The 24,092-nt window shown below is 44.6% G+C and overlaps 1 protein-coding gene across 2 annotated transcripts; it reads left to right on the forward strand.

The window, feature by feature from the left end:
• Positions 1 to 171: 171 nt before the first annotated feature.
• Positions 172 to 22,200, forward strand: LOC146196363 (uncharacterized). 2 transcript variants are annotated; one of them, XM_084598151.1, is made up of 9 exons: positions 172 to 317; positions 2,071 to 2,297; positions 2,745 to 2,846; positions 4,018 to 4,056; positions 7,295 to 7,486; positions 10,469 to 10,507; positions 11,641 to 11,822; positions 18,478 to 18,637; positions 22,045 to 22,200. In XM_084598151.1, exons 1-9 carry the CDS (start codon positions 295 to 297, stop codon positions 22,158 to 22,160), a joined length of 1,080 nt encoding a protein of 359 aa, XP_084454277.1. In that variant the 5' UTR covers positions 172 to 294; the 3' UTR covers positions 22,161 to 22,200. The 2 variants fall into 2 exon arrangements, with proteins under 2 accessions (XP_084454277.1, XP_084454276.1); XM_084598150.1 differs by lacking the exon at positions 172 to 317 and having other exon boundaries at positions 1,818 to 2,297.
• Positions 22,201 to 24,092: the final 1,892 nt, after the last annotated feature.

Raw genomic sequence — 24,092 nt, forward strand, 5'->3', positions numbered from 1 at the left:
TGTTTATGCTGCTCATAGAGTTAATATGATGCTACTTAAGGAGGTTATATAGATATCACCGATATAACCTTCTTGATGTTGCTTGATGTCAGAGGAGGCGCTGCGCTGTCTTTCCCTCGCACTGTACCCTCGCAGCACCTCCTCATCCTCTCCCTCATCTTGCCAAAGCCAAAGCCACCAAAGCCACCACAGCATTACCGCTTTTTTTGACCGTCGACAGTGACAGGGTGACAACGTGCGCTGCATTCCCGCCTTCTTTGCCGTCGACAGCCAACGTACGTGTGCTGCATTATTATGGATCGCCGTTTGAATGACCGGTAAGTACTCTTCTTGTCCTAATAAAATCTAACTTTTTCGAGTTTCTCTGCAGTTCAAGTCGATGACACCCGTTCCATGTGTTGAAATGAAAGGCTGTTACTGCGGCCCGCGAGTGCTTTGTTTGCGCAGCTAGAGTTCGCGCAGCTACATACAGGTTCCAGCAAAAGAAAATGGTGCATTGTATTGGCTGCAAACATTTTTTGCGCTTTCCCCAGCTGAAATTGTCACCTATATGGAATGCGCCTGCAGTTAGTGGATGCTTGCCAAACGGGCACTTGTGCACACGACTAGCACCACTTCGCGCGCCGCCTCGACGTCGGCAGATGCAACTGCTGGGCTTGTGCGTTGATTGTTTCTCCGGGTGGATTTTGGCAGCTTCGCCGAATTAGAGCTCGAGCTCTGATTTTTTTTTTTTTTTATATGTCAGAATAAGCTGTAGTACGAGCGGTGCTCTGAGTGATTCGGTTGGTATGACCAGGCATGGATGCTAATTTAAGCTGGAAAATAGGGCTGCTAATTGAATTAAATCATACCTTAGACTGTCTTTATATAGGGTGCGTTGTAGACATGTGGCCGCGCTGTTGAATATTACTTGGCGCCTGTACTGAAATGCGAACCTAGCGAAAACAAACCAAGGCGTGCGCATAGGTGCCGCGCCTTATCACAAGCTTCGATCGGTAGTCAAATTGGTCGAATCCCCTTCACTTGCGCGGGCTGACGCGTTTTTGACGGTCTAATAGGCCACATCTTTCAAATGTACACGCCTTCGTTTGGCGAACACAACCTGGTGCACGTGTTGAATCAGTGTTATGGAGAAACGATGTTTCTTCAGTTCGCCTAGGGAAGGTACGATTGCACTCAGCAGAATATCGCGCTCCGTTTATTAGGTTCGCACCTTTACACTGTTTGTAGTTCGTAGCACCTCTTGCACCACATTTCACAAGGGTTAAGAACTACCTGATCCTTTGTTCTTACCCGCCGCTAGGGTGGCGCAGAGAAGTCAGAGCAAGTCTGCGGTTTCTTTCAGCGCGGTTTTCAAGCGATTGTTTGTCAACAGTAAAACGAAAGAAATTGTACTGTGCATTTTGCGATGTTATGTTGCCAGTGCCTTTCTACAGGGCCTTGTACAGTGCAGGCCCTGGTGCAGATGTGTTGCTTTGGGAAGTTATCCCACAAACCAAACCTAACTATGTGTTTTGTTTTTTTTTCATTAGTGTGAATAATTGTGACTTTTAAATCTGGTGAATTGATAACATCGGTTATTCGCACAGTTGTATAAAAAGTGTTAGTGAAAGACCATTTCCCAATTGTGCATCCCTCCTATAGCAGCAAGAGTCTGAGCAGATGGATTTTAGTAGCAGCTTTCGCTGGTCACGTTAAACATGTGGTTCAAGGAATGGCAGCATGGTACTGGCTACCACTTTTTTTAATGACTGTGATGCATGCCATAATGAACCCAAACTGCTGTGTATGTAAAAATGTGCTTTGCCGGGCACTAAACTTTCAGCTCCCATAAGTATCTGCAGTGTCTTGAGATGCAGCAGATGTGGTGTAAGGGGTTTTTGGGTTCAAGTCAGAAGTCAACTTTCCTCTGCTCATTGATGCAATAGCACAAATTAAGCAGAAGCCTGGCTTAATTAAATTGTCTGCATATTTATATTATAGCTGGTCTAAGTTAAGGATGGGCATATCACATCCAAGATACAATGAATTGCATGCAAAATTTTATACCTTTGTTTACTCTCTATATAGGAAAAGAAAGCGAGTGCGACACGACCGCATGTACTGTGTGGTTTTATTCAGCAATGAAAAAGACTCCGTCGGGGCAGTGCCAGTTTGCTGGCTGAGCAAAAGCACGACGAGGTGCATGTGGCCCCCAAAAGGCACTGGGCCTCATGCTGTCGATCAGATGGCCCGCAATAGGCTGAAGCCTGGCCCTGATTGGCAGCGGTGTCCCTGCAGGGTGCTGGGTTATGCAGGTATGAGCAGCTCCTTTATTCACAATATAATTACCATCCTAAACATCGCTACATTAATACTTGCCTGTTTTGGCATGAAACTAAGCTTCTTGATTTTCTGACTAGCACAAGCAGTGAAAAGTGGTGGTAGCATATCGTAAAGTACACAGGATAGAATTTACAATGTTGGTTTTCCTCGTTGACATATTCTTCCACAAATAAATGCAACACATCCAAAGGTTCGATGAGATTTGAGTACTGCAAAAATTTGCTCCTAGTTAAGGCTTGCACAAAAATTTGAATTTGCAGATGACCAGATATGAAAGATGACCTGTGAACAAATGCTTTCATGTAATATTGTTTTATCTTGCATGTATAGCTTATGTCGCTCTAGTCTATGCAGCTGGTGAAGCTGTGTCCAGTACCCTGTGCACCTGGTTTAGTCACTTTAATTCTTTTACAAAATAGATACTTACGCTGACGCCAAAAGAAAAATGGAAATAGCGGAGCAGACTTCGCACATTGAGTCTGCCAACTCGAGTGAAGACTTTTCATCGCCAAAAAGACACGGTGAGTTCACCATTAGGACTTAAACTGTTGCTGTGTGAAGTTACGTTAATCCTTTACTCCCAAAAGTGCACAAATAAAAACAATAATTGGCCTTTAACTCCATTTAATCCGATTAAGACTGTGAAAGCATTGTTTGTCGTTGCTTGGCATGGTTTGCTTGTCGGTTTAGCATTGAGAGACACATAGATGTAGCAAGAGTGTGTCTTCCCCAAAATGAAAATTGGCCGATTTTGAGGAAAGGAAAGGCGCACTGTGTGTCTCGTTTCTCGATAGACGCCTTCTACAGTAAGAGCATACAATTGGAGGTACATATGTTGTTGGTTCAAATCGCTATCACTAATTACCTCCAACTTGATGGGAAGTAAGATAGTATGACACCACCCTGAGTGCTTCTCAAAGAATGGTTGCGCCACAATTTTAGTGTGAAATCACGTGATATACATATATTTTTTTTTTTTTTCGGACATACAAGTGTAGCATGTTTTGATAGGCTTTGAACCTCCAGATTAATGCAAAAGCAATCCTGATGACTGCAGCTGCTTTCCGTTGAGAGGCGAGGCACAAGGCTCCCATGTGCTATGTGGCGTCAGTGCACTTTACCCCATGAGTTGACAAGCCCTCCACTATGGCATCCCTCAGTAATGATATCAGTTTGGGATGTTAAACCTCATAAACAACACTAAACCACCCGCCTGTCCCATCGTGATACTGTCACGACTCGAGCCCCAGGGAGCTGTGAAGGTACACGTAGGTGAGAACCCTAGAATAAGGTCAGTTTCTAGCTCCGATAACAGAGTCTAGCACCAGCGCTCCTCTCGAGCTAGCAACCGCTTTATCATCGTCGTCCCCAAGTGCGGCGGCCGCACGGCGCTAGGCATGTGGTAAAAATGGCTTGTATTAACCGCGTAGGCAAAATAAAGTGGAACAGGAAGCTGTTAGAGAGGCGCAATAAGATTTGACCACTGAAAGACAAAAAAAACTCGATGCAACAACGTCTGTGATTTAACGAAGTTTTTCCTGAATGTACGCTTTCATTATATTGAGGTTCAACTGTACTGCATTACACTGTGAGGGTTAAGATTTGCTCACAGGCCTTGCAGGGCTCAGAAAGGAGCTAATCGTGGTTAAGTTTGTGCCGAGAGGTAATATTGCATTTGGGTATTTGTTTCAGTTCCAGATATACAACTTCGCATGCCTCGGGTTGAGGACGGTAAGTGCATTTCTCTTTCTTTTACATGAAGTACAATATTAATATGTAACTCCTGGGGTTTTATGAACATCACATGTTTTGGAGTTCCTTTACATTTGCACAAGTGTTTTTTACTGTACAAAGTGGGACTGTTTTAAAACTACAAAAATAGCAAACTAAAATTCACTCTGCAGTCAGGGACAATGTGTTTCATAAACTGATAACATCACAAACATATGAAAACACTAACATGCACCGAATGTCTCAAAGAAAGATTCTGAATGATTATCTGTTAATTGAAGGGACACAAAAGATTGTCTAGTTCAAAATTCTGCTGATGCATGGAAATGAACCCATATGTAATCAACAAAAATATTTTTTGTCAGTTACATTTCTAGGACCATTGAAATGAATGATTAAGAATATACTGTCACCCTGCCCCATTTACACTTCATCTGTGCTGGCAGCAGGTAGCAGCAAAAACCAGCGGCATGAATTCAGCCTTATGGCCTCTTGTTTCTGCAGCTCTGGCAGTCACACTCTCCTGTGCATCTGCCATTCAACAGAGCCCACGATAGGCTGCAACAGTTCCCGCTTTTCTTGGCTTGGTCAACAAGCTTACTAAAAGCAGTTTGAATCCAAATAAAGTGGTGGGGTTATGCCAGTGGTCTGCACAACCTTGTGCTGTACTATCACTAGCGGCTTGGATGGCGCCATGTTTAAGTGCTTACTCGGCAATGAATAAGCTAGTAACATAGTCATTTGTGGCTTTGAAAGAGGGTATTTTTATATTCTTATTGTTTTGCAGCTCATACAACTTCCTTTGCAGAGCTTGCAGGTAATGTGTCAATTGCGGGGTTCTTTAATTATGCTGTACGGGTGGCAGGGGCTCTTCACTTTCTGAAGGGCCACTTTAGCAGCATGTTCCTCCATGAGAAAGGCTTTTCCAGCAGCATAATGGACCGAAGTTCTTATGTCATGGCTGTAATGCCCAATTGCATGGAGCAGCCACAACTGGTGTGTGGGCAGGGCTGTGGACACACATTTTTCAACATTTAAAGTGGCTCTAAACAGCTAGTTTATACTGTTTCACTATACAATTATCTTCAGCAAATTTTTTTTTTTCAAAGCAATGTTTAGCAGCGAAGTTGTTTGCAATTAAAGTTTGAAATTCCGTGCCTTCGTGGCATTCCTCCTTTTGATGTTTTTGGCATGCGCAAAGTCTGGAGCTCCTCCTTGGGTCCCGTGCCCACCTTTGATAGTTTTGTGCGTTTGCGTTTTTACTTGTCCCTGCAAACAGGAGCTTCCGTTCTAGCATGGCCAGGCATGGTGGCACCTGTCATCTGCTTCATGCATGCCATTCTTGGTTGCAGCTCTTATTCCTGTGCCAAACATTCCAGGCGCTGACTTTGTGTATGATTTCATGTTAAAAATGCAAAAATGGTGAAGGCCACCTGAGCCGCCAATGCGAGAGCGGAAGTGCAAAACAAAAATCTTTAAAAAGCATTCTCGCGTACTAAACATTCATAATTTTCTTTTGTGCTAAATAGATATGTGATTCATGCTTGAAGCTGACAAGTAGCTATTAAAAGCCGTTGATACATAGTAGTGTTGCACAGAAAGAAAGAGTGAATGCAAAAGTCAAAGGAGAGAGTCTGCCAAACTTTTAATGCGATTGTGGGCTGTGATCTGCAGGTAAAGGTGTATTATTTTGCGCTAATCTTTGTTACAACACAATCGAGCAAGTGAGCTATATTATAAACCAAGTACAGGATGTGATTTAGGGCCCATATAATGGTATTGCATATAGTTTTGGCCGATTTGTACATGATCTTCATGTTCTGACCTTATTTTTTTTAAAAGCTCTTTAGCACCCTTTTAAATCCCTGTGACAACTGAACACGAGCTTCAGAATTTGTTTAGCAAGTGGGAAGGAGGCATCAGCAAACACATTCCTTTCAGTAATCGAATCAGCTGAATCCACAGAAACGGCGTACATAATGCTTTACGCACGAAGGAAATTATGACTGGCACGGAGAAGAAAACAGAAGTACAACCAGTATGCCTCAAACAATACAGCATTGCCCTCTGATGTGCAGTCACGATTATAGCCTTGTTTGTTGTGATCTTTAGTACAGTGAAACCTTGCTAATTTTACCCCTCTTAACTTGTAAATTCTGATAATTTGGGCTGCTACCAGGTTCCCACCAAATGCCCATGTAAGTCAGTAGCACTAGAATCTCGCTTATTTGGATGACCTGCAACTAGCATTGGTTTGTTTGGACAGGCACTTCAAGTGGCGTATTATCAAAATGTGACCTGCTAGACAAAGGGTTGTCCAAATATTCTTTCTTGGAATGTGATTTATCGCTTTTGATGCCCCTCTGATGTGCACATAATGGTAGACATGTTGGCACTCGACGAGCCGAAAGAGCCTATGACTGCATAATTTCATTTATAGAGCTTTGCTGCCAGCCCACAGAAGCGACTGTTGATTGCGCCATTGCACAGATGAGCCTGCCATCTGATCCTCTAGTAGCATGCCATTATGACTATAATTGCCTTTCAGCTAACATTTTTGCTTTAATGCGATGGCTTTAAAGGTCTTGCCCTACAGAAAATCTGTCATCAATGCTGGTGGCCGAGCGAAAAATTTTCAGCATTCCTCTGGTATGTGACATCAACAGGCATTGATCAGATGGTGGGTTGTGTGATGCCATGAGACCAATTAACATGGCCGAGCCGGCAAGTGCTGCCAACTCGCGTTGCTCCTTTAAGATGGGCATCAAGCCCGAGATTCGTGGATCCCAAATCAGACATGCTGCCACGAGCATGTTTGTAAGACTTGGCTAAAGCAGTGATTTATATCTGTGTCAGGTGGTCTTTCACATGATGTGGTAGCTTACGACTGTGTGCTAATGAGTGTTTTGGATAATAGAGGCTCAACATGAGGGATTAGTGACTAAGTGAGTATATGTACACAAATGAGGACCCAGAAGTGGAGCTGCAAATAGGAGGCCAAGTTAGCATATTTGTAAGCTGTCATTTTTTTGTTTTTTTAAGTTCTTGGTGGTGATTGGCTTGAGCAGTTTGGGATCATAATATAGTTGTAATATTTCTTTTTCATGAGGTCTTAAACTTCCTCCGATTGTATTCACGGTTCAGTTATTTACACAATAATATGGTATAGTTTGTCAAGTCACTGTGCTTTTTTGTGCTGGTGAAACCATTTCTTGCTTTTTACTACCATTCTTTGCAGACTTAACAGAGTATGCACAGGAGAGTTGTGCAGAGGTCCTTTCAGCTGGCAGCCCCAGGGACCAAGCTTCACCCATGTCTGTGGCAAACATCCCCAGTAGTGAAGTCCGTCATGAGACTGTCAGGGATGTAATGCGGACAATGGATGTCCCCAGTGCACACAGTCTGCGCGACGCAAGTGATGACCTGTTGGGTTTGTGGATGTTGATGTCATTTAATTATACATTGGTCAGCATTGAGAACTGTCACAGGTGCTGAATAGCTTACACTTGAATTATATAATCTCATGTCATAATATCCCCATCCATTGAATATTTGAATGTAGCTCTCAAATCTGGCATGCTTTTTTAATCTTCCTAGCTCTGCTAATGTGTAGGTGCACTGTAGGAGCAACTCACGCCGCAATGCGTGTGCCCCTCGAGGCAGGAATGGAGGTCTGTTCTGGAGGGGTGTGCCCGGCCGCACTGCGGAGACGCTGCGGTTCTGCTTTGCGTGGTTCACATTCACCATTCGCTCCTTGTATTCGTGCCATTATAAGGTCACCAATGAATAGCTGGGTTGCAGTCAATGGGTTTCACACATTTTCACCTGTCTGATAGAATGCTTTTGACGCCCCAAATAAGATTTATGAAGTGAAGTGACATGAAGCTTGGGGATAGCTGCTGTCCAACGAGCAGTGAGCTGGCAGTCATGTCCGGATCTGCTGCTTCCAGATTTTCCACAAGGCGTTCTTCCCAATAGAGGGCACACTGCCTTTTCTTGCATTGCAGTCTTTCTCACATAAAAAAAAAAAGAAAAGAAATTTGGCAACTCGTAGGCATCTGCAATATCTGGAGTCAATTGCCATGCCTGACAAAAGGAATGCGCATGCATTAGGACCACCATATGCACCTTATGGGCTGCGCTCGTGGCCACAGTTTATCATTGCGTAATCTTTATTTAACCTGTCCTGTGGTCTATATTTCCTTGTCTACGATAGCTTGCATGAGGACCAGTGCAATGCAGAGAGGACCAATGGAAATGTACTGCTTTTACTGTATATTTACTGTTTGCCTTTCTTGCGCTTAGTTCTGCGAATTCGTCTTGGTTACTTTTTTTTTTAAATATTTTTTGTTCCCTCTAGCTCGTTCCTTTTTTCCTTCCATGCACTGCCGCCACTTTCTTTCTCCTGGGCAGTTTCTTTGTCCTTACTTATTCGTGGGCGCTCTGAATAAATCATGCATTCTTTACACGTCATCCTACTCCAAACAAGCGGTCGAGCGGCTCGCTGCTACCTTTTACATTCCCCCATGCTAACTTAATTTTGTGGCAGAGGACTTGAAAGTACGATGAAAGAACTGGCATTAAAGTCGAGATTTGAGGTAGGGCTTTCTTTCAATGAAATAAAAAAGTAGGCATGCTACAATTCCTTCATGACTTTTGTCACCAACTGAAAAGCATTCAGCGATGGGCCGGCAATAAGCTTTGAAAGCTTTATGACCTATCTGACAGAGGAAAACATGCATGTGTATTAGAAACCATTAGATCACCTTTTGTGCTGTGCTGTAATGAGTTTTTCATGCTCATAGCTGGTTTGTTGCATCAGCGACCGCGTGCACGAGCATTGCATAGACAGAGTGATCAGTGTGAATCTGCCATCCTTTCCTTTATCGTCGAGAAAAGTGGCAATCGCATCACCAGAAAGATAGCCAAAGCTTATCAAAAGTCTTCTGCCTAATAACAGCTGCCTGTAGCTTGCCAAGCCCCGGTAATCGTTTTTAAGCCTTCAGGCTTTGCGCATTTCGATCATGTTTATTTATTCTTTTTTCATGCCTTCTCTTTTTCGGCTCCCACTTTCATTCCTATTCCTTTCCCATGCTCGTTCCACCTTTCTCCGCCAATAAATCACTCACAGTGTTCCTTTATTTTTAATTTTTTCCTTAGCCAGTCCCACATGAAGAATTCGAGGCTGGCTTTGTGTGAAACTGCATTACACGTGGAAGGACGAGAGTTCACCACAATTATTTTTTTATTTTCTATCTTTTTATCGTGTTTTTTATCTCCTCTTCTTCGTTATTTTGCTTGGCCTTTCCAAACTACGCGTGCTTTTCCTTCTGTCTTCTTCCATTTTCCTGTTTTAAATAAACGCCCAGCAGGCAGACAGGGCTTGTCCGTGTCTCTGCATTGTTCATGCTTCGCTACATCACTCCAGCTAGCCCAAATTGTCAACGTTTCGCTGTGCAGATCCCGATTACTTTCCTTTTCAAGCGTGCGACCTGCCCAGGCGGCCATGCCTATCCTGGGAAAACTTCGGTGCCCATTCGTGGCACTGCCTTTACTGCCCCCTGGGCTTCTGCATGGGGCCCACAGCTTCATTTATTGGAGATTCATTTACAATATACATTCAGATAGACTGAACAAATTGGAAGGCTGGCAAGCTCTTTTCACTTAATTACAGTGCATTATTGGCAGTGAAGAGTGCCTAATATTAAATATTCCTTGGTACACCTTGCACAGCAGCAGCAACGATGGCCACTGCCGTTTTATTACCAGATACAGTAAAAGCTAACTTGAATTCAGAGGATGTATTTATTTTGTTAAAGACTGAGCAATGGTTGCTTTTTGATGAGAAGTGTGGAACAGTGACCATTGTTTCCTATTTTCAACCCCTGCGTCCTTCATGGTGTGACTCAGTAGTGGTGGTGTCCTCTCTCAAGTGCCTGTATTAAGTGTGAGGAGGCTGCACTGCACAATGCGCCAATAGACGAACGCATACTTTTGGCACAATAAAAGAACTGCAAATGGAGATGAAGGTGGTGAAAGCATGGTGAATCTTCCTTCATCTGCCACACCCTGCATTGTCTCTCTATCAGGTCTAAGGGGATTATACTTCAGAATCTCTCAATGCCATTGGCTGCAGAAGGGTTCTTTGAGGAGTTAAATCCACTATTTTTTCGAGCTGTAGCCGTCTATAATACTATGCTGTGCTATGAAAAACGCCGCTGAAGCCCGTAACATTCACTAGGTCAGTGAAAGTGCTGGAAGGGCAGCTTAGGAAACCTCTGATCTGTGCTTCAACCATAATATTTTAAACTTCCTTGATATCTCATATACTCTTTTACTGAAAACCTGAACTAAAGTTGGCAGCTCTGAAATATCACTTGACACTTTTAAAGAATATGGTTCAATTTTGCAGGTCGACACTGTGAAGACCCACGGTGCGTCGCAAACCAACGTAAGTACTCTTATATTCTTTTACAATGGTTTAATTAGAACTCATTTGCATCCTTGAAATACTTGAAATTTAACTAAAAAGCTGTTTTTGAGTGCCTTGATAATCCTGGAATTTGTGGGTCCTTGAAAACCATTGAGATTATAATTTGAAAAGGAGTTTGTGCATGTTTTTATAAATACCATACTTTCACGATTTTAAGCACCCCCTTCCAACTTGGCAAAAGAAATTTTGGACAAAAACCTGGCATGTGAATCTAAGCACCCCCTTTTTTGCGAGGAAAAGAACCTAGACAAGGCTTCCAGAACGCTTGCTCACTCATTCGAACTGGAGTCTGAGATCCGAGTTGGTGCGGTGTCCACGGCGCGGTCTCCGTTTCTTGTGTTGCTGCGCTCCGACACTACACAACAGCTAGTGGCGCAGGACAGCAAAAGCAGATCGAAAATTACCCCTATTGCTCTTTCAGCGTGTTGCTTCATGGACCTGGAAATGGCAGCCATTTGGCGATGTCGGCAGGCGCCGTGGGCCCACATTGCCTTGTTTAATGTCAGCTGTTTGGCATCCGTAACGAAAGTCAGATAAGTTTGCAGAGGGCTCTCATGGCTTGAAATTCAAGTGCAGTGCAATTGCATTTTAGGAAGATGTTTGCTCATTTTTTTGGCCAAATGAATTGTTACTTCTTGCATCCGTCTTGGCAAGATATTGATGGAAAAATTAAGGGGGGGGGGGGGGTTAGATTTTTATCTCCTCCCTCACTTTAGTCACTATAGAGAAAAAAGAAGTTACTTAGAGGCGAGTAAATACAGTAGATGTAACATAAGGAAGGAAGAGAGCAGAGCGGGACAGTGAACAAATGCAGGTTAATAATAGGCTAGTCAAAAGAAAGGTAGGGAATGTAACCGACGGTTAAAGATAGTGAAGTAGGTTTCAAGATAAGGGATGTGTAGGAAACAGCAAGAAGCCAGGTGTCTAGGTGGGATTAGGCAGTTTGCAGGAGTCAAGTGGATGAGCTGACACATGACCAGGGTAATGGAAGGATATGGGAGAGTCCTTTGCCCTGCAATGGGTATGTCAGGCTGATGATGTTTAGTAAAAGATGACTGTTTCATTTTTGCACTTCATGTGATCTTCCCTAGGCATGCTCCACCGGGTTGTGCAGCTACTTATGGAAGTCCGGGCTGACATTAAGGAGCTGAAAGGAAACTACGCAACTGCGTATAGTGAAGGCCCATGCCAAGAAATCGGGCCGGCAACCTCTGTTGAGGTACTGAAAGAAATTGAGGAGGAGCTGGCAGATCCCGACAAACGAACCTTTCTGGTAAGCTTCCTGCGGCAGCCATGTAGACTAGTTGGCTTTGTTGTAGGGTCCAGGGAGGCTTTTGCAGTACTGTTTGTAGTTAGGGCTGTACAGCTTGAAAGCTAGTCAATTTGGCATATTCTCAAGTTGTCCTTGTGTTTAATAGTCTTAACAAATGGACCTATTGATGTTACTTTTCACTGCAAATACCTTGTGTGAGAATGTTTGATGCAAGAATGGATGGTTAACAAGTACAGTAGGTGACCAATTTTTACCGCGATAGCATTTAAGGTCTCATTACTCAGAAAATTCGTCGTTGGCATTGTGAGCAAGAAATCACGAGCATGGGGCTGGCAGGTGGTGGCTTGCATGGCTGGCCAATGATGTTTTTTGCGCAACTGGTTTGTTCAACTTAACAGGCCAACTGATATCAAAAAGTTGGGAGGAGCTGCCAGTTCGGGTTCATGTGAGGTGTGAAGATAAAATCGGAATAAGAATCAACCTTCCAGTTCTCTTGGATGTCTAGTCAAGCACACTATTCTTACGCTAAGAAGGCACGACCATACAGCTTGATTAAACCAGTGCTTTATATGTTGGGTGGTCGCCTGCACTACAGTGCAGTCCACTTATAACGATACCAGATATAGTGATATATCGATTCATGCATATATGAAGATGACCCCACCGGCTGTCCGATCCAGGCATCCGCGCGGCGCCTTCATATGCTGCTTCCTTGAATGCCGCACCACACAGCAAACAGAGGCAGACCCAAATATCGGTTATCGGTTGTACATCGGATACAGCGATAGCTTTATTGCCGCCTGGTAGGTGTTTACTATGAAAATTTTACTGAATATTCAATAAAAGATAAAATGTTTAGAAGGCAATGACGTGAAAATTCGACATATGCGGCGAAAATAGAATGAAATCAACACTATCATCATTGCAATCGCAGCCACGCAAAGGGGGCTGCTGCGGTCATATTGCCATCGCCGATTCCGCGTCCATGGAAGATGGCGCGGTAGCTCACGAGGTGAAATGGCAGATTCATCGGGATTTTTGGCAGGGTTTTAAAGTCGGAAGCCGCGTGAAAAAGTACGGACATCCACACTCTACGATTTTAACGATTATCAAGGCTGAAGATATTCTTCAGTTCATCCAGCCGCTAATCAATTTCGTGCACACGAAAAGAACTACCGCCAGCGTACACACTACTGGAAGCGATACTCACAGCGGTTGTCAAGCTTCAGCTGCTGCTCAAGCAAGCGCGAATTTCAGACTTTATTAGGTATGCTTAAGTTATTTTATGGCTATTGATGTACAGTCGCCGACCGTTTTTTCGGACTTGAAGGGACCCGAAAAATGGTCCGAATAATCGAACAGTCCGAAAAATCCGTGAAGCACAAAAAATCACTTTATTCAGAGGAAATCGGCTTAAAAAAGTCGCCGATTTTACCTTGCGGCAAATTTCTTTTGCTGGCGACGATTCGCGCTTGTATTTGCGCCAAAGTTGTCGTTTCGCTGTACACGCTAGACAGCAAGTTCACAGCGTTCGTAATTTGTGCAAGCGATGGCTGTGGTAGGCCGCCCGAGTCGTCGTCGGAGTCCGACTCGTCTTCAGGTTGAAGAACCTGGTGCACAAGTTCGTCGTCCGTGAGGTCGGGGCCATGTCGGGGCCAGCACCGGCGGGGCCAGCACCGGCGTGGCCATGTCCACAGCCCGAGTGCGCACCACACCGCTCGTCAAACACGCAAAAATGAGGCACTTTTCGTTCAGAGCGGTGGAACCGCCGGACGCAATCACAAAACGGCCAAAGGATTGACGGCGCGCCACTCGGTTGACGCGGTCGGAGAAGCTCGTGTGACAACACGGCGGACGTATGAGACAAAGCACAAAGAGATAGCTGCCCGCGTCAGCGTTGGCGACAAAAGCAGGTTGACGGCGATGACAATCCGACTGCCACCTCGAAGTGGCAGAGATTGCAGGGGCCTCTCCTGGCAAAAATGGGGCACCGAAACCATGTCAAGCCAATCCAACTGCAGAGCCAATCCACCTCAATCCAAGATGGCGCTTGTTGCGCCGGCGAAAAGCCGATAAGATGGCAGATTTTGGCCTGCAGGGGACTGAAATTAGTCCGAAAAATCGAACTTTCGGACTTTTAAAGTCCGAAATATCCGTCGCGAATATGTATGCGCTTCTATGGGGTGACTGACGATGCCTCACTGAAGTCCGAAATATCCTACAAGTCCGAATTACCCGTCGGCTACTGTATACTGTTATAGTGTTTAGTGCTCTTTACGATGATTAGTGTTGTTCAACCCCATTTACTCATCGCTAGTAAGGACAAGCCTAAATGCATTGGAAATACTTGTTTTTTTTTTTTTTTTTGCTGATCTAAATATAATGATAACCGGCTATAACGATCTGATTTTTAGGTTTTCTCAATATCGTTATATGTGGACTGCAATGTATTTCCTTGTGTGAGTATATATATATGTTATATGTGGCAGCTGCAGATGTGGGGGGGTTCTTTCTAGTGTGTGTCTATGTGGTGGAAGTTTTGACTGTCATGCTCAGACGATGCAGGTGATGGACTGGGATGATTAGATTGCTAATATTTATTCTTGGCTAGACATCTGCTTGGCAAAGAGGTGTGCGAGTGAGATGTACTCGGTTTTAGAAGAGGAAGTTGTGGCTGAGTGGTGAAGAGGAAGTGTGTGTTCAGTTTCATATTACAGTTGGTAGTGTGCGCCTGTGCTTTGTTTCTATTCACATGTTTGTGTACGTTGCGCCATATTTCTGGGGACTAAACTGTTTTAGCAATGCGGACACAGCACGTTGGCTTGCATGCGGCACTGAGTTACCACCCTAAGAATGGTATTCATATAGAGGATTCGTAGACTACCCTCTCCACTACTTCTCTCCACGGCAGCTGGCACACAGTGTACGAGACTACCCTTTCCACTGTTCCTCCACACCGCAAATGTCACTCGGTGGAACATATAGGGCCATCCTAAATGTATGCAAACACAGCTCATTGTGGCTGGGGTCCGCGAAGCGTCAGCACATCCAGCACTGTCTCGCATTGAAGTAGCACAGGGGCCTGGAGGCGGTGCTTCGTGTCTGCTAAAGTGCAGAAGTACACGGGGCTTGCAGTGTTACAGCATTTTTATTACCGAGGCAGCATAATAGATAGGAAAAGGAGAGGGGGGAAAGGGGGGGGGGGGCTGTTTTTTTTTTTTGTTTTTTTTTTTTTACTCTCTAAGAATTTATCTTTAGCGACACCCTTGCTCACTCACCCACAAGCAAAATCCGTGTCCCGTAGAGTAATGAGCGAAAACTCCATTGTGTCACAATTTATTTTTCGTGACTTCATTGCGGGACTTCGGGACTTCATTCCGTCCAGAATCAGATTTCCAATTTTCTGACCCGTCGATTCCCTTTGGATTGTACCGAGGCAAAGGAGGTGGCTTTCAACTCTACTGGTCTCTTTAACGAAGTATGTCGCAACAATAGGGTAAAACTGCGTATCCTTATTGTTACTTCCGTCCACAGCAATCGAAAATACCTTCTTTTTAGGGCATCCAACAAAGGAGTCTCTGCGTTCGCGGCCATTTCACGAACAATTGCCATTGTCTTCGTTCGTCCACAGGCGTAGCGTTTGGCTTCCTCGCACTTGGGGAACATTTTCCGGAAAAGTGGTCCAGCGTGATCACTGACACTGAGTGGTATGTTGTGTTCAACTAAAAACGCTGTGAAATGGCATTCTGCACGAATCACACCGAGGTCGCTGTCACTGCGAACAAAACTTGTCAGGCTCGGCTGGCTGTCCGCGGCTCGCACATATCCTTGGTACTTTTTCGAAGCAATGTGGATCTTTATGTCGGACTTGCCATCATGTGAAATGTTAACATCACAGGCACACATGGTGCAAAATCCGAACTTCTCTCCTTTCTTAGACGGCACGAAGCACGGAAATTGGAAATTCTGCCGCGTACGACTTCAAAAATACTTGGAAGTACTGTCGCGGGTTTGAGCCTGCCATTGCACTGCGAAACCGCTACTACTAAAACTACAGAGTCACACTGAGTCGGATGCGGCCGCAGATCACGCAAAAACAGAGGCCAACACCAAAGTTGTCCAAACACGTGAATAAAGGAACAGCCACTAGCCTGGCGGAGGCGGTATCGTGTTTTGGATATGGATTCGTGTTCCCCCAAGTAGACGATAGAAGTCACTACAACATTGCAGCTGCTGATGATGATATCACAAATATGTGTTGCTCTCTCGTGGCCGCCAAAGGTACCATAATAGTGTTAACATGGCCTCCGAGATTACCCTTCTGTGCGTGTGGTGTTATCTCGGAGGCCATGATGTTAATAGATATCCGTACTTTTTTTTTTTTTTTTCCGAAAATAAAACATTTTCCATAAAATTTCCCGCAATATTCGTAAAATCGTAAGACTGGTCAAAATTCGTACATTTTACGGAAAATTCGGAAGAGTTGGCAGGTATATAATGGTTGCACTGTAAAGACAGTGCACAGACTCCTGTGCCCTCCACTTCTTGTCCACCATTTTATGTGCACTGTTTTTTCAGCATATACCTTTACTAACTCACCTAACTCTACGTTTTACTGAAAACCTTATGGTTATGCTGCTGATTTCCAAGAGGTGGGAGCATTCCTTAGGGAGTATAAGGAGACAGGTTTTGACTTTGCAGAAGTGAAAGTGTAAAACAACAGTCGAACCCTGCAATAGCAAAACTGCCCGGAAAAAAAAATATTTTTTTTTTCTCATGAAAATTTCGCTGCTGCAAAAATAGACAAATAAGTGCACCCATTACGTCCAAGAACAAAAAACAATGAAAACAAGTAGCTTATTTTGCCTTGCTTCGTCTTGCTGTGCACGAGTTTCATCACTTTGGCCTCACAGTTTGATAAGCTTTTCGTGGCTTCATTGTTTTTATGGGCGCCGTGGAAATTTTTTGCAATGTCGCGAAACCATCAAGTAAATTACGCAAGTTTGCTTGATTTTCTTGCGCATTGCTTTTGCTATCCTCGTCATCCTTCATTTCCTTTGTGCATACTGTAGATATTAGCGTCATCACTTACCTCCTTGTGCATGATCAAGTTGGCAATGATTGCAGACTTCTGAAGAGTCAAAAACGAGTGCTTTTTAACAAGTGGCGGCGTCTTTCTAATAGGCCAAACAAATGGACGAATGCCAGCAGGGCGTGATCAGTCATAGTGTGCATATGGTGGACAGTGAGGTCACAAACTTGCGTCCTCGCACTCGGCAGCGAGCATTGTTTGCAGCCGGCAGCTGGGATATTGTCACTTGATGGATGTGTCACATGCCTACGTTGTTGCCAACAGATGGGCTAGTAAAACGCAGTTTTTCGGCAAACAAAATGCCTAGCTGTCAGCATCATCATTATTCAACCAATTCAACGTAAAAACAATGGCTTCACCAGTGCTTGTTGGCTAGTTTTGCTTGTGCAAATCTGGAACTTCTGTATTCCCATCTGGCTCATGTGCCGAAAAAATATTGTAGATCACTTCCTGAAGCTTTTGTTAATGCGGAACAAAAAGAACGCTCGCTGTTGAGCGGCGGCAAATGTAATGATCTCTATGGACGTTCGCCAGGGCCGCCAGATTCTTTGTTGCCGCTGAAATTTCATTCTTGAGGGCTTTCATTGCTGAGGGTTTAGACTGCACTTCGATGCAGTGATGCTTGCTGAAGGTGCAGTGGAGAGCAGCAGTTTTCTTTGTCTGATTGTTGCCATGAGCCTTCATCTTCATCATCCTTGCATCCTAGCAAATATAGTAAAATCCTGTTGTCATTTCTTATTTTTTATTTTATTTTATTTATGAATACTGCAATCCCATGCGGGATTTTAGCAGGGTGGGATACATCCTTATAGACAATAACATAGGCAACAACAACAAGAATACAAAGTTCAATAAGAGGCGGAAACAACAAACAAAGTAAGTCATGGCAAAACAGATGGTTGTAATGATTACACAAAACCGGAGAGATTAAGGCGTGAACAAAATAAGTTTACAGATGGCTGTGAAACAGTGTCATTGTCTAATTTATTCCATTCGGTGATAGTCCTGGGAAAGAAAGAATATTTGAAGCAGTTATTGCGAGTGGAATAAGGAGCTATTGTTAGGGCGTGTCTTTGTCTTGTGGCATATCCTGTAGAGAAAGAAATTATATGTGACACGTCAACTTTGTAATCACCCTTTATCAACTGAAATAGAAATTTTAGGCGCAGTGCTCTGTTCCTTTCGGTAAGAGAAGGAAGTTTGGCCTTTGCTAAAAGTGTTGTCATTGAGGTGCGCCCAAAGCTATTGTAAATAAAACGGACTGCCCTCTTCTGCAAATTTTCAATCATATTGGTGTGTTTTTGTGTATAGGGATACCAGATAATAGAGGCGTATTCTATGCTTGGAAGGACAATGGTTTTATAAGCCATTAACCGGACAGCGGGTGTGGATAGTTTTAATGCTCGTTTAATGCTCGTCTTAACGTCATTGAGTCTTATTAGTGTTAGCAGAGTTGTTATTGCGAAGCATTTTTATATGCCAAAACCGAAAAAACTACAAGGGACTCCTGCTGCATCAATTGTGCAGCTAGCAAAGTAATTCTTGATGTCATTTTTCTTTCAGACGAAAAAGTTGGGATTAATTGGGGGAACAACTCCTGATGAGGCTACACGCCTCATAATGAAAGCCTTTATAAAAACACCAGTGGCCCTGGAGTATACCTTGGAGGGACGAAGAGATAAGCCGGCCTTCAAAGACCTAAGGCTCTACAACGTGATTGTTGGTATGTTTCTGTTTTACACTAATTTTATATTTAACTAGCCACATCCTTAGTCCTTGTGCCTGACTTCAGGCGTTATGCTTACATGTGTACTAGCAGTCTATAGTTTGAGTGAATCAAGAGCAAATTGTACTGCTACAGTGTGATAAATGTATTAGGTTCATTCAATTCAGCTGCACTCTGCACCAGTTTTGCAAAGTTCTGTAGCGGTGCTGCAAGTGTACAGCACCAGTTCCAGCAGTTCAAGTGCAGTATTGGCTGCTTCCTAAATGAATGGTAGAGTGCAGGCAGGGCCTTTTGCTAACCTTGGCATTGCGAACAAGCTGCGGTCAGCTGTGTGCAACTCGCGTAAATCGACGTCAACAACCCGATTAACTTGATGAATTTTCAAATACCACATGACAATAAAGTTCTCCCATTACCAGCCGCAATGCATGCGCAACTTGTCCATTGTAATAAATGGAAAAAGAACAGGTATTCCACTTGCCGATGAGAATGAGAGTTTGCCATGGAAATGGCTATGCGTACTTCCTACATGTATGTGGTGTGATGCTTACTCATTGCCGTTTACTTACATATTGCTCGCACTTTTTTTTGTGGAAAATCTGTGCCAAGTTAGGTGCGATAGTTTTGTGGGGAAAGTTTTGCGAGGAAATGTTTTGGAGCACTAAAAGCAAATTTAAATAGGTGCGAATTTGGATTCTTAGGTCCGCTACTGTAAATATAACCAAAATAGTACTTTCAAGGAGAACTTACCTTTATTTTAAGACTACAGGACCGCCGAAAGCACGAACTGCTAAAGCACTTTATTATGCGTGCTTGGTTCCTTATCAGTTGATGCACTCAAGGAGTGACGTTTCAAGGCCAGGAAACTTTCCGCTCTTTGGACCATGGAAGGCCTGGTACATCTTTGTTGTTTTCAGCTTCTCATACTGCCGTCTCCAGTAACCACAGAACTTAAATTGCTCTAGTGCGTGCTCTACTGCTTTCATCTTAAAAGGAGCTGTATAGCTTTGGTACCGCCCCATCACAATGCGGCGTCAAGAACACTGTAAACGGTGGAACAAAACAAGTAACAGGAATGGAACGAAGAAACAACGACGGGACACAGACACCTCACAAAATGGTGGATACTTTTGCAAGTCCTCGGCACAAAAGTGACGTAGAGCCTACGCCACTTCTGCGTGTCTTGCCTCTTTTTTTTTTTTTTTCCATTCTACTGTAGGGAGCGAGAAGGTGGCTAGGTGGTGCTGCTGCAAGATGTCTCTTAGTTCAATGTGTGGGAAGGATGAAAGGAGGCTTTTGGATGTCTGAGCATAGCTTTGAGCTGGAGGAGAGGAACATCAATCTGTCCTGCGAGCAAAGCACACACGCTTTTTTTTTTCCTAGAAGTGTGGAAGGGATGAAAGGAGGGAGATATTCAATGTAGACAGCACGGTCTCAAGCCAGTGAGGGCTTGGAGCTGCCTTTTGCAAAGCATAGAGCAGTATGCACACTTGCTGCCTTCCTTTCTTTTCTCCCTAGCAGTATTAGCAGTGATCGGGGTATGGGCTGCTTTGGCCTAAACGGCAGCAGAGGGAGCGCTAAAGATTCGTCTGCTTCTGGCACAGTGCGTTGGAGCTCTGAGCTCAATAGGCCACTTTTGTACTACCTTAAGTCACACCCTTTATGGGAAACAACTATAATGACGGAAAATTATTTGTCCATAAGCTAAGCGACATCTTGTATAATTTCACAGCTTAATTTCAAACATCAACACTTATGCGCCCTGAGAAGATGCTCTCAATTTTGAGTTATTTCTCTTCTGCCACAATAAAACTGCATGTTCGTGGGCGCGCCTGTGTGCAAATAACTAATGCGTAGGTACTGTATATATTTGCAGCCCCGCATACGGCCAGTACTCTTACATATTTTCATTACAATGAGGAAAGCAAGCTCATAATCTCTGCAACGCGTTGCGAAGAGGCAGACTCATGACTCTGAGTCCCTGCATTGATTTAAATACTAGCCACCCCAGCAAACCACCAGAAGAGAAAGAATGAAAGCAAAAGGTTGCGAACGCACAGAATCGGCACTCAGTCTACATTTCCTGCACTGCGCTTCTTGACTGAGCAGCGTGCCTCTTTTAAAGGAAAAAAAAAACCTCTGAGATGCGTGTAAGCAACGTATACAGTACGATACTAATGTCACGTGATGGCACACTGAGGACCTGCAAAAATATTCTCCCAGACTCCACAGCAACGAGCATAAGCTATGATGATGATATACCTGAGCACACTATCGCCGCCTCGTAGCGCATGCGCACAAATGGGCTAGCTAGTTTCAGTAGCACACTAAAGAGGGCACTTGCTACTACTAGCAGACGACTGACAGTAATTTTGGTGGTGCGATGATTATGTGAGAAATAAAATTCAAATTTTTGACAGCCAATGTGGGGATGCAAGCAATATGCAAATAAATGCGGTATGTACTTCAGGCATTATCATGTGCATTTTTTGCCTGCTACCACAATTAAGGTACAACACGCACTTATTGGTAGCAGGAATACTTATTGTAATGTGCTATAGCTGCGAATGCCATTTGAAGCGAACAATGCTAAAAGTCCGTGTCATGATCACAGCTGACCGCATGCTTTTGTTGATTTATAAATGTAAGAATGGATTCAATCATGAATGCGGTGCACAAGTAATTATATAAGCTGACTGCATTCATGTGGTCAGCTTGCCTTGAATAAATTAATTGCCACTCACGTCAACTAGTGCCAGCATCAAATAGAACCAGCTTCGATGCATGTGCACCATGGTGCAGCTGGCACGAAGCATACACAACTTTTACCAATCGCGACTGAAGTCAGCATGCATCATAATGCGTGAGCGTTTCCTTGACTGGCACTGTTTTCGATGAGTGGAATACCTAGGGGTCACTTCGCCACCATCACAACGCTATCGTCTACTTCCATGTGGTGGAAGCAGCTGCACTATTTCTGCATTGACCGCTGTGGTGGTGCACAGTTTTCTTGAACTTTTCACGAACTGGAGCAGCACGATTTCTGTACATTGTGAAACAAAAGGCGTCGTGCAGAGGGCGCCATGTTACACCAGTGAAACGAAGTACTGCATCACATGAACCAGTTCACCTAGTGTAGGTGAATCGAACGAACCTATTAATGTGATGTTTAGTTTGGTAGGTCTTAGTATCTTGCAAATATTCAAAAATATTTTGGCATAACCTCCTTTTTTTAGATGTTAAGTGCAAATGAAGTTTTATACCTTGAAAATAAAAGTACATTTTGCTGTTGGCAGGTGCATGGCTGTTTTGATGCATTGAGGCATTCTTTTTAAATGCTTAATAAGATGAGTACTCTTCCAGCTCTCAATCGATTGTGTCATAAATGAGAATTGTGATTTCAGCTGCTGTCCAGCGCCGGATTCCGCATGCGGATGTGGCAGTGATCAATAACCGAATCGGAGGCTACTTGAGAGGGGCCCGAGACCGGGATGGCGGCCGCAGGGCCAGAATGAAATAGGCTGTGCTGCAGCAGGACAGCGATGTTAGCTCTGGCTGCCCACCACAAGCTTGTTTTTTTTTTTATTCTTGAAATAAAATGGGTTAATTTGCATTTTGATGGTTTTGTGTACCTGATTTGTGGGCTGAAGTGACATGGAAAATAATGTCACTTGCTTACCTAATCTGACATTCCAGTTAGCTATTACAGTTTATCTGAATATCATTGCCGCCGCTTGCCTTTCCCAGTTCAGGGGCTTAAGCCAACCTAAGAAACTGTAGTAGCGTAACAGTTGCTAAGGTTGTCCCAGCCCATTTAGGCAGCCCAAGTTAGCCCGTTGTGGATCCCCTTAAGGCAGCCCACCTGAACCTGCTGTGGGCCCCATTGAGGAAGCCTACATAGGCTGCCCACATCAACCTGCTGTAGGACCGATTTAGGCTGCCGATGTAGGCAGCCCACATAAATATGCTGTGGGGCCTACTTAGGCTGCCGATATAGGCAGCCCACATCGGTCTGTTGAGGGACCTATTTAGGCTGCCGATGTAGGCAGCCCACATCAATCTGCTGTGGGGCCTACTTAGGCTGCCGATACAGGCAGCCCACATCGGTCTGTTGAGGGACCTATTTAGGCTGCCGATGTAGGCAGCCCACATCAATCTGCTGTGGGGCCCACTTAGGCTGCCGATGTAGGCAGCCCACATTAATCTGCTGTGGGGCCCACTTAGGCTGCCGATATAGGCAGCCCACATCAATCTGTTGAGGGACCAATTTAGGCTGCCGATGTAGGCAGCCCACATCAACCTGCTGTAAAACCCACTTAGGCTGCTGATGTAGGCAGCCCACCCACTTTCGCTGTTGGACCGATTAGTAAATCAGACATTGTGCCCCACTTGGGCTGCCCCGATCGGTCCAAAGTAGGACCAATGGGGTAGTTTGGTGGGCTGCCCTCTTTGGGCCTACCGGGGCCCGACTTGCAGAGCCTGCATCGGCCCGACAAACATTGCCCTCATCGGACCCACTAGGGCCCGCACTTGATAGCCCACATTGTGCTACTTGGGTATATATATGTGTGTGTGTGTGTGTGTGTGTGTGTGTGTGTGTGTGTGTGTGTGTGTGTGTGTGTGTGTGTGTGTGTGTGTGTGTGTGTGTGTGTGTGTGTGTGTGTGTGTGTGTGTGTGTGTGTGTGTGTGTGTGTGTGTGTGTGTGTGTGTGTGTGTGTGTGTGTGTGTGTGTGTGTGTGTGTGTGTGTGTGTGTGTGTTTCATAAAAATGTAGGGGTGCACAAACGAAAAGTACGGTTTATTTCCGGTGTTTCGGCCGAGGCCCGGCCGAAACGTCGGAAATAAATCGTACTTTTCGTTTGTGCACCCCTACCTCATCTTATATTTATTGTCACAGCGCTGCAATACGGCGCTGCAGGAAACCATGCAGTTTACACCATTCCATCTCGTATATGGCAGAGAGGCCCGCCCGATGTTGGACGCGATGCTCCCGTGCGGAGATGAAGCGGTCTCGAACCCGATGCCGCCCATTTCGCGGAACAGGCCGAGCAACGCCGCCAGCTGGCCCGCTTGCACATCAAGGAGCAGCATGCCACCGACGCTCGATACTATAACCCTCAGCACAGGGAAGTCCACTTCGAACCAGGGGACCAAGTGTGGGTGTGGACCCCCGTGCGCCACGAAGGCTTGTGTGAAAAACTGCTACACTGGTATTTCGGAGCCTATAAAGTCCTGCGCCGCTTAAACAGTGTTAACTACGAAGTTGTTCAAGATGGAAGTGTGACCGTCAGTGTTCGGCGTCAGCGACCTGAAATTGTGCACGTGGTGCGCTTAAAGCCGTACTTTTCACGTGACTGAGCGGTGTGTGAACTTCGCGTTTTGTAACCTTGACGCTTCCTGCAAGTGAGACTTTGGCTTATTGTACAGTTCACCTCACCCCTATGTTTTTTTCT

Source organism: Amblyomma maculatum, chromosome 3 (genome assembly GCF_055883805.1).
Source record: "Amblyomma maculatum isolate TAMU_Amacu chromosome 3, ASM5588380v1, whole genome shotgun sequence".
NCBI classification, from domain to species: domain Eukaryota; kingdom Metazoa; phylum Arthropoda; class Arachnida; order Ixodida; family Ixodidae; genus Amblyomma; species Amblyomma maculatum.

Excerpts from the sequence above, each read along its gene's own strand:
- LOC146196363 (XM_084598150.1), top strand. The coding sequence starts at position 2,000 with ATGGGCATATCACATCCAAGATACAATGAATTGCATGCAAAATTTTAT. Across the intron at positions 2,847-4,017 it reads TTCATCGCCAAAAAGACACG|TTCCAGATATACAACTTCGC; the intron begins GTGAGTTCACCA and ends TATTTGTTTCAG. Across the intron at positions 7,487-10,468 it reads CGCAAGTGATGACCTGTTGG|GTCGACACTGTGAAGACCCA; the intron begins GTTTGTGGATGT and ends TCAATTTTGCAG.